This window comes from Oncorhynchus masou, chromosome 28, assembly GCF_036934945.1.
Source record: "Oncorhynchus masou masou isolate Uvic2021 chromosome 28, UVic_Omas_1.1, whole genome shotgun sequence".
Taxonomy (NCBI): domain Eukaryota; kingdom Metazoa; phylum Chordata; class Actinopteri; order Salmoniformes; family Salmonidae; genus Oncorhynchus; species Oncorhynchus masou.
In genome coordinates, this window is record NC_088239.1 from 79,336,122 (window position 1) to 79,348,575 (window position 12,454).

The window sequence follows — 12,454 nt, forward strand, 5'->3', positions numbered from 1 at the left end:
TGACGTTGGCATGTCTATTGGAATTGTTGTTCAACAAAGAAAAAGAGGATCAAGGCTGGACCCAAAATAACATGAAAGAGCAGCAGGCCTGGGATCAGAATGCCCCCCTCACATAGCTGGAGCCCAAAAGACCGCTGTAATCTGTCAGATGTAATAAAAGAATGACATTCATCACAAGGACATAGTGTTCACGGTTCACACACTGCCGCTGTCATTAACATTCACAATGGGCTTTTCTCGGTTAGAGGGGATCTTTTCTTGCGACGATCCTAACGACATGACGCGTCTTTGGTTGTAGCCTAGACATTTTTAACACTCGTCAGGAAGATTTTTTTTAAATTGCATTGGGAAAGATAGCAATAACTTTGATATGATGCGGTGAACAGGGGACCTGCCAAAACAAGCAACCCTCCTACAGATACATTAAACTCTCAACAGCTTCAGTCTATGACCAGGACACCATTCCTCTCTATTTACTTTATATGACCTTTACCATAAACAGTAGTAGCAGAGAGTCGCTATCGTCACAAGAATACAATTAATAGGTGTCTGCTTTTACGAGGCTGCGGAGGGAGCTATGTCCCGGCTGCCAGGCTTGTGGATAATGCACAGGGGTTTATTTGATGCCCGTTGAAAGGGGAGACTGAGGGAACATCACCAGCTGCAGCCCCAGTCACTCTGAGACTGTCTTGTCACAAATTGCACCCTATTCCCTACATAGTGCACTACTTTTGATGGGCACTGGTGAAAGGAAGTGCACTATGTAGGGGAAAATGGTGGCATTTGGAAAATAACCTATGACTCAGGAGGGACACTATGGCAGCTTTCCCTTTATAAGTCTGTCCTCATGCCTGGCCCAACCTGCCCTGACAGTCAGCCTCGGGCAGTTCTGTGTTATACCCAGACACATCGACTGGAAGATAGAGTATAACCTTCAACAGGACTTGTACCGCTAACTCTATCTATATGCTGTATGGGTCCCACTTTAAACTAAAAAGGATTTAGTTTTTAAGGCATACTGACGCCTTCATAAACCCTTTGTAAACTCTTTATAAACCGTTCATAAACCCTTCAAAACCCTATGTAAATCCTTCATAAACCCTTCATAAACCCTACATAAGCCCTTCACAAGTAAATGATATGCTAAAGGCGGCATCAAGGACCATGCCATATTAAGCGTCATATATATAAAGAGCTGTTATATCACTCTTTATGCAGTAGGACTTTGTTTATGAATGATTTGTGCAGCATCTATATAGTGCTTATGGAGACTTTGTGAATGCACTTTAGAGTAGGTTTGATATGAATCGGTTATTTATCTTATTGAATCGGTTATTTATCTTATTGAATCGGTTATGTATCTTATTGAATCGGTTATGTATCTTATTGAATCAGTTATGCATCTTATTGAATCGGTTATGTATCTTATTGAATCGGTTATGTATCTTATTGAATCGGTTATGTATCTTATTGAATTGGTTATGTATCTTATTGAATCGGTTATGTATCTTATTGTATATGACTCAAACAAATAAAATGGATTGGTCCCTTGACATTAGTGTGTGTGTGTGTGTGTGTGTGTATGTGTGTGTGTGTGTGTGTGTGTGTGTGTGTGTGTGTGTGTGTGTGTGTGTGTGTGTGTGTGTGTGTGTGTGTCTTCTAGCTGGAAGAAGAGTTGCTGGCCCTGCAGAAGAAGCTGAAGGGAGTGGAGGATGAGTTGGATAAATACTCAGAGTCACTGAAGGATGCCCAGGAGAAGCTGGAGCAGGCTGAGAAGAAGGCCACAGACGTGAGTGACACTGGGTACCACTAGGGGGTCACAATGACCATGGTGACGTCAAAGCACGGCACACAGACACGCGCACACAGACACACACCATTGAGGCATGTACATTCGCACACCCCAGTTACAGGTATGTGTGACATGGTCGTGCTTTTAGGCAATGTATCACTGCAGTAGACAGACGAGCAACTGACTCCAGAGACTACTGCATAATTCCCTCCTCTTTGTTGATTTTCACTGGTCATTTAGATAATAATATGTCAGAATATGTTATGGCTAATGCATTTCCCCTACTAAGTTATTGTCATAAATTCACCTATAAAATCAAACACTTCATTGGGATTACATTTCATTTAGGATTGTATTTCATCAAGGATGCCAAGATCCTCCAGCCGTATAGTTTTCACAATTTCACCATTGCTGCCTGTCATTAAAGCACACTTGTAATGTTATACTATGTAAAAGTATACACAGCTAAATGTGTCGTCAGGTCATCAATTAGCAGACTGTCAGGCTCCAGGTCCTGTTGTCTCCCCCTGGTGGGACAAACCTGCACTGCACAGTGTGGGCAGTATGCTCTGTCAAACCTCCCAGGTTTTGTCCCAATTATCTCACCTTCCTCCCAATGTGAGCGCTTGTTCACTTGCCCTTGCTGATTTGAATGGAAATTACTAATATGAGAAATATGGTGTAAACTCCTACCAGCCCACATGTCTCTACCAGAGGAAATATTGTTGGGACGCACCTCAAGTTCCATCCTCTCCGGCCATGCCCATCAACATCTGAAAACCCTACTCTTCAAATAGGATCTTACATAATCCCACAGCGCCCCCCTCTCTCCTCACGAGAATATTTGGCTGGTGTACGCAGTCCAATTCAGATCATTTGACAATTATTTGGCGTATATGATACTCATCTGATCTTTTCCCTCATGTGTAAACAGCAATAACAAAAAAACATGGAATCTGATCTTTTGAGTTCCAATTTACAACACCTCCATATGTTCATCTCAATCCTGATACAATTCCGTCTGGATGCTCAGATCTGATTTATTTTGCTCTGTTTTATTTTTGCACATGCCATGCCGTTACCATGTCAACTACCCCAAAATTTAAAGGAACAGTGACAGGAAATGAGCATTGTATCTGTGTACTACTTCAAATGCTACATCAATGTGAATGCACAAATCTGATATGGGCCAGTTGGAACCCCACTGATCAAGCGACCTTGCTTGTTGGCAGCTGCGGCTGAGAAAGTGCCGAACATCGACCTGTATCACATTTTGCAAACACAGCATAAAGCTTGTCAGCACCTTGGAGTGAATGCAGGGAATGATTTGGTTGGAGTTTCTTTGATTGTCGTGGTCTCTGGTCCGCTTTGTCTGACTCCGGTCAAATACAGGTCAACATGGTGTCAGAACGGTTCACAGAAACCGTATAATACAGTACGCTACGGGAAACCTTTAGGCCGGACTAGCAGTGGTAGTAAACTGTAAGTAAAACCTTCAGTTGCTGGTATAATGTTTTTTGTCATCATTCGTACCTTAAGACAGGAAGATGTTTTGTCTAAATTATGTCCCATAGCCTTTCTTATGATTATATGATCTGGTATACGCATTCAAGTTAACTTATATATTACTGTTTTATATGTCATCATAGGCCTTTCCCCATTGAGTAGGGGAAAAAAAGGGATCCGAAAGGGTTCTTTGGCTGTCCCCATAGGAGTATCATTTTTTGGCTCCACGTAGAACCATTTTTGGTTCCAGGTAGAACCCTTTTGGGTTTTATCTAGAACCCTCTGTGGAAAGGGTTTTACATGGAACCAAAATTATTCTACCTGGAACCAAATAGGGTTCTTCCAAAGGTTAACCCAAGAGTGGAGCAAGACAACCTGTAACCCAGAAAAGGCAGCCACTCTAACAACCCAATTCCGAATTCTTTTGATTCATATCCAATCTTTTTTTCTGACTGTCCACACTCAGTTTTATATGTGACCCATATCAGATGTGTGTATTCACATTGATGTAGCATCTGAAGTAGTACACAGATGCGATGCTCATTTCCTGTTACTGTTCCTTTAAATTTTGGGGTAGTTATATATATATATATATATAGTTGACATGGTAACAGCATGGCATGTGCAAAATGGAAATATTTCAGAGCAAAATAAAACTGATCTGAGCATCCAGACTGAATTGTATCAGGTTTGAGATGAACATATGGAGGTGGTGTAAAATGGAAGTCAAAAGATCAGATTCCATGTTTTTTTGTTATTGCTGTTTACACATGAGGGAAAGATCAGATGGGTATCAGATATGCCAAATAATTGTCAAAAGATCTGAATTAGGCTGCCTGTGTAAACACAGTCAAATATTTTCATGAGGAGGGGGTGCGCTGTGGAATTATTTAAGACTATGGGCTCCCAAGTGGCGCAACAGTCTAATGCACTGCATCTCAGTGCAAGGAGTGTCACTGCAGTCCCTGGTTTGTATCCAGGCTGCATAACAAACGTCTATGATTGGGAGCCCCATGGGGGAGTCCCACTCGGCCCAGTTTCGTCCGAGTTTGGCCGGGGTAGGCTGTCATTGTAAATAAGAATTTGTTCTTAACTGACTTGCCAAGTTAAATAAAGGTTAAATATATATATATTTTTAATCATCTTTGAAGAGTAGGGTTTTCGGAAGATGAGTAGGGACTCGGTTCCACCATTGGGGTGCCAGGACAGAGAAGAGCTTGGACTGGGTTGAGCGGGAGCTCAAGAGACCAGAGGTGGCAGAACGGAGTACTTGAGTTGGGTTGGGGTGTAGAGTTTGAGCAGAGCCTGAAGGTAGGGGCAATTCCTCTTGCTGCTCCGTAGGCAAGTACCATGGCCATGGTCTTGTAGCGGATGCGAGCTTCGTTTGGAAAGAGGGAAGAAGAAAAGTAGTTGAGCATCATCCAAATAGCAATGATAGGAGAGACAATGTGAGGATTTTTTATTTTATTTTTATTTCACCTTTATTTAACCAGGTAGGCTAGTTGAGAACAAGTTCTCATTTGCAACTGCGACCTGGCCAAGATAAAGCATAGCAGTTTAAACAGACAACACAGAGTTACACATGGAGTAAACAATTAACAAGTCAATAACACAGAAGGAAAAAAAAGAAAAAAAGAGTCTATATACATTGTGTGCAAAAGGCATGAGGAGGTAGGCGTATAATTACAATTTTGCAGATTAACACTGGAGTGATAAATGATCAGATGGTCATGTACAGGTAGAGATATTGGTGTGCACAAGAGCAGAAAAGTAAATAAATAAAAACAGTATGGGGATGAGGTAGGTAAAATTGGGTGGGCTATTTACCGATAGGCTATGTACAGCTGCAGCGATCGGTTAGCTGCTCAGATAGCAGATGTTTGAAGTTGGTGAGGGAGATAAAAGTCTCCAACTTCAGCGATTTTTGCAATTTGTTCCAGTCACAGGCAGCAGAGAACTGGAACGAAAGGCGGCCAAATGAGGTGTTGGCTTTAGGGATGATCAGTGAGATACACCTGCTGGAGCGCGTGCTACGGGTGGGTGTTGCCATCGTGACCAATGAACTGAGATAAGGCGGAGCTTTACCTAGCATGGACTTGTAGATGACCTGGAGCCAGTTGGTCTGGCGACGAATATGTAGCGAGGGCCAGCCGACTAGAGCATACAGGTCGCAGTGGTGGGTGGTATAAGGTGCTTTAGTGACAAAACGGATGGCACTGTGATAAACTGCATCCAGTTTGCTGAGTAGAGTGATATATGACGGAGCTGAGTGACTTGGTGTATAGAGAGAAGAGAGGGCCTAGAACCAAGCTCTGGGGGACACCAGTAGTGAGAGTACGTGGTGCAGACACAGATCCTCTCCAAGTCACCTGGTAGGAGCGGCCTGCCAGGTAGGATTCAAAGTGTCTGCAGAGCCTGAGACCCCCAGCCCTGAGAGAGTGGAGAGCAGGATCTGATGGGTCACTGTGTTGAAGGCAGCAAATAGATCTAGGAGGATGAGAACAGAGGAGAGAGAGTCAGCTTTGGCAGTGCGGAGAGACTCCGTGACACAGAGAAGAGCAGTGTTGGTTGAGTGACCCGTCTTGAAGCCTGACTGGTTAGGGTCAAGAAGATCGTTCTGAGAGAGATAGCTAGAGAGTTGGTCAGAGACAGCATGCTCAAGTGTTTAGCAAAGAACAGAAAGAAGGGATACCGGTCTGTAGTTTTTGACATCAGAGGGATTGGAGTGTTGGTTTCTTAAGGAGGGTTGCGACCCTGGTCATCTTGAAGTCAGAGGGGATGCAGCCAATTGTCAGGGATGAGTTGATGAGGGAAATGAGGAATAGGAAAAAGTCTCGACTGCCCGCAACCTTGTTCTGTAAGCTCGCAATGAGTCCCTCAGCCACGGAGCAGGAGGGGATGGCCGAGCAGGTCGGGAGGAAAGAGGACAGTTTCGAGTCATAGGATGTGGAAATGGAGGATAGTAGGGTCAAAGAGGAATCAGTAGACGGGAGGGAGAAAGGCTTAGAGATGTTAGGATAGAGGAGGAGAGAGTAGTGGGAGAGAGCAACGATTGTGACGGCGCATTACCATCTGGGTAGGGCCTGATTGGTTAGGGTTGGAGGAAAGGGACAGAAAAGGAAACAAAGTAGTGATCAGAGACCTGGAGGTGGGTTGCTGTGAGATTAGTAGACAAACAGCCTCTAGTAAAGATTAGGTCAAGCGTATTGCCTGCCTTGTGAGTGGGAGGGAACTGGGAAAGGAAGAGGTCAAAAGAGGCAAGGAGGGGAAAGAAAGAGTTGGAAAGAAATGAATCAAAGGCAGATGTCGGGAGGTTGAAGTCACCTAGTACACCCAGCATGTGTCAAGCTCATTAAGGAACTCTCTAAGGGCACCTGGTGAGCTATAGATGACAACAATGTTGAGCTTCAGTGAACAAGTGACAGTGACAGCAGTGAGTTCAAATGAGGAGATGGACAGGTGTGTGAGGGAGAAAAGAGATAATCTCCATTTAGGAGAAATGAGCAGCCAGCCCTATGCCACCACTGCGACGACCAAATCCTCTCGGAGTATGAGAGAAAATGTTATCAGATGAAGAGACAGCAGCTGGGGTAGCAGTGTTCTCTGGGGTGATCCATGTTTCCGGAAGGGACAAAAAGAGACCAGGAATTCCACATGGGTTGTGCGTGCAAGGTGAACTAAATTAGAATGGTTGCAGCCAAGGGGTGGGGAGCATCTGTAAAGATAACGGGAGTGGAACGAAATGGGATAGACAAAAACACACACATAGTTGCTAAAGCTACAAAATAGCAAATGAGATAATCTAAAAATAACTAGGTAAGATACTCAATTGAGAGAGTGGCGTGTAAGCAATAGCTGGGACCAGGCTAATTTCAACTCTGTACAGTACAGTTATGCTTCAGAGTTCCAATCCCGTTTCACCATGTCCATATAAGGACTGTGGCTGTCAGCATTCTAGACTACCTGTTCTCAAAATCCTTCCTAAAAACACAGTTTATAATTTCCTGATGTTCCACCCGTTCCGACCACCTCCTCTTCCCGCTGATGTTCCACCCCTCCTGACCACCTCCTCTTCCCGCTGATGTTCCACCCCTCCTGACCACCTCCTCTTCGTGCTGATGTTCCACCCCTCCTCTTCCCGCTGATGTTCCACCCCTCCTGACCACCTCCTCTTCCCACTGATGTTCCACCCCTCCTGACCACCTCCTCTTCCCTCTGATGTTCCACCCCTCCTGACCACCTCCTCCTCCCGCTGATGTTCCACCCCTCCTGACCACCTCCTCTTCCCGCTGATATTCCACCCCTCCTGACCACCTCCTCTTCCCGCTGATGTTCCACCCCTCCTCCTCCCGCTGATGTTCCACCCCTCCTGACCACCTCCTCTTCCCGCTGATGTTCCACCCCTCCTGACCACCTCCTCTTCGCGCTGATGTTCCACCCCTCCTCTTCCCTCTGATGTTCCACCCCTCCTGACCACCTCCTCTTCCCACTGATGTTCCACCCCTCCTGACCACCTCCTCTTCCCTCTGATGTTCCACCCCTCCTGACCACCTCCTCCTCCCGCTGATGTTCCACCCCTCCTGACCACCTCCTCTTCCCGCTGATGTTCCACCCCTCCTGACCACCTCCTCTTCCCGCTGATGTTCCACCCCTCCTCTTCCCGCTGATGTTCCACCCCTCCTGACCACCTCCTCTTCCCGCTGATGTTCCACCCCTCCTGACCACCTCCTCTTCCCGCTGATGTTCCACCCCTCCCGACCGCCGCATCTTCCCGCTCCATCATCACGCCACCGTGATGATGTCACCAGAGTTGTAACCGTGCCAATAGAGGACAGTCACCAATAGTTGTCACACTGATCTATTTAAAGTCTGTGGCTATACCTGATGAGAGAGATTTGTTAATTTTCAGGCTTACTCATGATAGAAACCTGATAGACACTACCGGTTTTTAAATATGTTAAGTTTAGTTATTTATACATAATTATTTTCAATAATTGAGTCTGGACGTTTTTTTCAATGGCAAACCCAATGACGCATGAAGCCTATTGGTGTATCCCGCTGATGTTCCACCCCTCCTCTTCCCTCTAATGTTCCATGAAGCCTATTGGTGTATCCCGCTGATGTTCCACCCCTCCTCTTCCCTCTAATGTTCCATGAAGCCTATTGGTGTATCCCGCTGATGTTCCACCCCTCCTCTTCCCTCTAATGTTCCATGAAGCCTATTGGTGTATCCCGCTGATGTTCCACCCCTCCTCTTCCCTCTAATGTTCCATGAAGCCTATTGGTGTATCCCGCTGATGTTCCACCCCTCCTCTTCCCTCTAATGTTCCATGAAGCCTATTGGTGTATCCCGCTGATGTTCCACCCCTCCTCTTCCCTCTAATGTTCCATGAAGCCTATTGGTGTATCCCGCTGATGTTCCACCCCTCCTCTTCCCTCTAATGTTCCATGAAGCCTATTGGTGTATCCCGCTGATGTTCCACCCCTCCTCTTCCCTCTAATGTTCCATGAAGCCTATTGGTGTATCCCGCTGATGTTCCACCCCTCCTCTTCCCTCTAATGTTCCATGAAGCCTATTGGTGTATCCCGCTGATGTTCCATGAAGCCTATTGGTATATCCCGCTGATGTTCCATGAAGCCTATTGGTGTATCCCGTTGATTATGCCACATATTTAAACACACAGAAATTACTATTTAGTAATTATGATACTCGTGAAAAGCTTAAGCATGCGTGATATTAGACATCTCATGTTCAATACCTTTAACTTGTAACATTATAATGTTACCAAAGAAGGAAAAGAATTGAAAGAATGCAGTCTTGTTTATAGTGAAGTGAAGTCATGCTTTCCAGTTCATGCTCACAGCTTCACAATTAGTCTATTTTTCAGACTGTGTTTGGACAAAGCTCCATCTCGCTCTCTCTCTCTCTCCCTCCCTCTGTCTCTCTCTCTCTCTCTCTCTTTATCTCTTTCTCTCTCTCTGTCTCTCTCTCCCTCTTTCTTTCTCTCTGTCTCTCTCTCTCTCTGTCTCTCTCCCTCTCTCTCGCTGTCTCTCTCTCTCTCTCTCTCTTTATCTCTCTATATTTATCTCTCTCTCTCGCTCTCTCTGTCTGGACAGGTTTAAAGAGTCAGACCTCTTGTCAACTAAATGGTATTACATAAACACACAATGGTTACACTCAAATAACTTATAACTTGATAAATTACAGATTCAACTCATGATAAATGCATAAAACTAAAAACCATAGGTACTTTTCTGATTGCTTTGAATTAGGATAATTATGCAATAGTCTACCACACACAAGTAAATAATTACAAGATCACCATTAAGTAGCTTGTCCTATTAAAGCCCTTTCATGGAGGAAAAACAGATACATAATCTGAAAATACTTGAAGACAAAACAGTAGGTAGCGACTAAAGTACACAGTTTAGGTCTCAAACCGTGAAACAAATAAATCCTGTTCATTTATATACTGTTATTCTAGATGAATATGTTTAAATAATGGTTAGTAGGCTACAGTTCAACACTTTTTAAGAATATTAATTGACCCCAGTCACAAGTAAATCTGAAGCCCACTGCTCCCGAGTGGCGCAGTGGTCTAAGGCACTGCATCTCAGTGCTAATGGTGTCACTAGACACCCTGGTTTGATTCCAGGCTGTATCCCAACCGGCCATGATTGGGAGTCCCATAGAGTGGTGTATAATTGGCCCGGGTTTGGCCATCATTGTGAATAAGAATTTGTTCTTAACTGACTTGCCTAGTTAAATAAAACATGTTAAAAAAAACTTTTTTGTATATATTCATACAGTGAATAGATTTACAGAAGCTCAGAAATGTGAGCGCCAATAATATTGATGTAGGATTGGCAAACAGAAAGCCTTTTCTTTATTTTGAATAATATAATATTAATGTTATTATTTAGCTTTATATTTTTTTAAGTGCATTGAGCCAGCTGATTAGAAATGTATATGTGTATGCCATGCCACCTAGGTTACAATAACTAAGTAGAAGCTCATTCATCAAGGTCTCTCTTCAGCAAGTTTACGACCAATACCGTATGCTCAGCTCTACACACAGATCTCTCACAAAGTTGAGTATCTGTTTGAGAGGTTATCTTTTTACCCTTATTGACCAGGCTTAGCTGGCTAACGTTAGCTAGGCTAGGGGTTAGAGTTAAGGTTAGGGTTAAGTTTAGGAGGTAGGTTAAAGGGTTAAGGTTAGGGCTAGGGGAAGGGTTAGCTAAAAGTTTTAAGGTAAGGGCTAGCTAACATGCTAAGTAGTTACAAAGTAGCTAAAAAGTAGTAAGTAGGTGAAAAGTTGCTAATTAGCTAACATGCTAATGTTGTCCGTGGTGGGATTTGAACTCGCAACCATTGGGTTGCAAGACGTTTGCGTTATACCTTCGTTTTTGACTTAAGTAACTGTCTGTAACCATACCAAATGTAACGTATCATACTAATTTGAGTGTCCTGGGTTTACTATATTACGTCTAGTCTATGAGATCAGGGTACATTAGGGGGTTCTTCAGGGGTACTCCAGGCAGAGCCAAATTCAGTTGGTGGTACAGTAACCGAAAAAGGTTGGGAACCAAATCAAATCGTATTTGTCGCATGCGCCGAATACAACAGGTGTAAACCTTACCGTGACATTCTTACTTACAAGCCGTTGGTCTAAATGACACATAGCCTAAATGACATATGCATTGAGACACACGTGCTTTATTTCAATAGAACACAAAGAGATGCACAGCAAAATAAAATGCTGCTCTTCAAAATTGGAAAAACATGTTTTTTTTATGCTGCTATTCCTTTAAACTGCGGCGGACCTGTGACATCATCTGAAAGATAAGAGAGGAGGCGGAGAAAATAATGTAGTAACTTTGTACCCTCGCTACTGAATTGTGATAACGTATTAGCAGGCAGGAGACTGCAAGCATGTCCCTGAATTAACAAGATCGTTTAGGCTTGCATATGGATACAAGTGGCACAAAATAATATATTGTAGACTATCACTGGGCGGTCGCTACTACAAGCCGCGTGACTCATCAATCAAGGTGCCCTGTAGCGCTCTAGGCAACGTCGCGTTTATAGCAGCTTTGTCTATTGAATATAAGTGTTACATAGATAGTTGCAATGGCTGGAATAACATCTATTGAAGCCGTGAAAAGGAAAATTCAGACATTGCAGCAACAAGCTGATGATGCGGAGGACCGTGCCGAAACGCTCCAGAGAGAGGTTGATGCGGAGAGACAGGCCAGAGAGCGGGTAAGAGACGCCTAGAATAAACCGATTAATCCGAGTTGGAGCCTATGATCACCATTTATAGGGGAGCATGGATGCAGTCCACAAAGTAATTGGTTATACACGGAATATAATTACCTAATATCGCAAAGTCTATATTTTGCTGGTACAGAGGGAACTGAAAATGTGGAGTGTTTTACCGTTTGTGCATTTGGCAAGCTTACAGCCGTAGGTGCAGCCCGGTCAGCATACTCTAGTAAATTACTCCATGTTTTAGCTTACTCATGGTCACAGTCCCGGAGAGAGCCACGTAAGGTTAATACCAGTTAAAGCAGACTAGCTCTTGGCAAATTGTTACTTCAAAACGTTTGATATGCCAGAGTAGACTCCCATATGAACGCAATACTTCACTAAAAGTGTATTTAAACACTACATTGCATTTAAAGATGCCCTATAAAGGAGACTGAAACTTGATATATCTGTCCCTGTATAGCCTGCTGACTTGAGTTACTACTTATCATACTCTATTATTCATCTTCTATTCAGTCTGGACGTGGACAGTGGCAGTCCCTCAAAATGGAGGGTGGGTGTTGGCCATTATGTATGCATGGAAGTTGCTCTCTTGATGGCCTACGATGCAGTATTATTGATGTGCTGTTTTCCCATAGCAAGCAGGCTTGACCTTTATGGTCTTTATTCCATCAGATGCTGTACAGAGTTAGTTTCTGGTGAGCCGTGATGCTAATGGACATGCATTGTAAATGCCTACACTAGAGCATAAGCTGGCTGTTGAGCTTGCTGCCCTTGCATGAGCGCACCTCAGTAGGCTAATTTGTTTATCGCCCACCTTTTCACAAGGGTATTGGGCTGTCAAGGGAATTAAGTTGTGCAGAGCATGCATACATACAGAGAAG

At 44.0% G+C, this 12,454-nt stretch overlaps 1 protein-coding gene across 15 annotated transcripts in view; it reads left to right on the plus strand.

The window, feature by feature from the left end:
- tpm2 (tropomyosin 2 (beta)) overlaps positions 1-12,454 on the plus strand; it is a 39,374-nt gene that overhangs the window by 2,703 nt on the left and 24,217 nt on the right. For 9 of the 15 annotated variants that reach the window (XM_064943516.1, XM_064943515.1, XM_064943524.1 and 6 more), the window contains exon 2: positions 1,664-1,789. In XM_064943516.1, the coding sequence (XP_064799588.1) occupies positions 1,664-1,789 (126 nt within the window). Of the gene's footprint in view, positions 1-1,663; positions 1,790-11,199; positions 11,565-12,454 lie in introns of those variants that run through there. The other 6 variants (XM_064943518.1, XM_064943517.1, XM_064943520.1 and 3 more) reach the window with 4 other exon arrangements.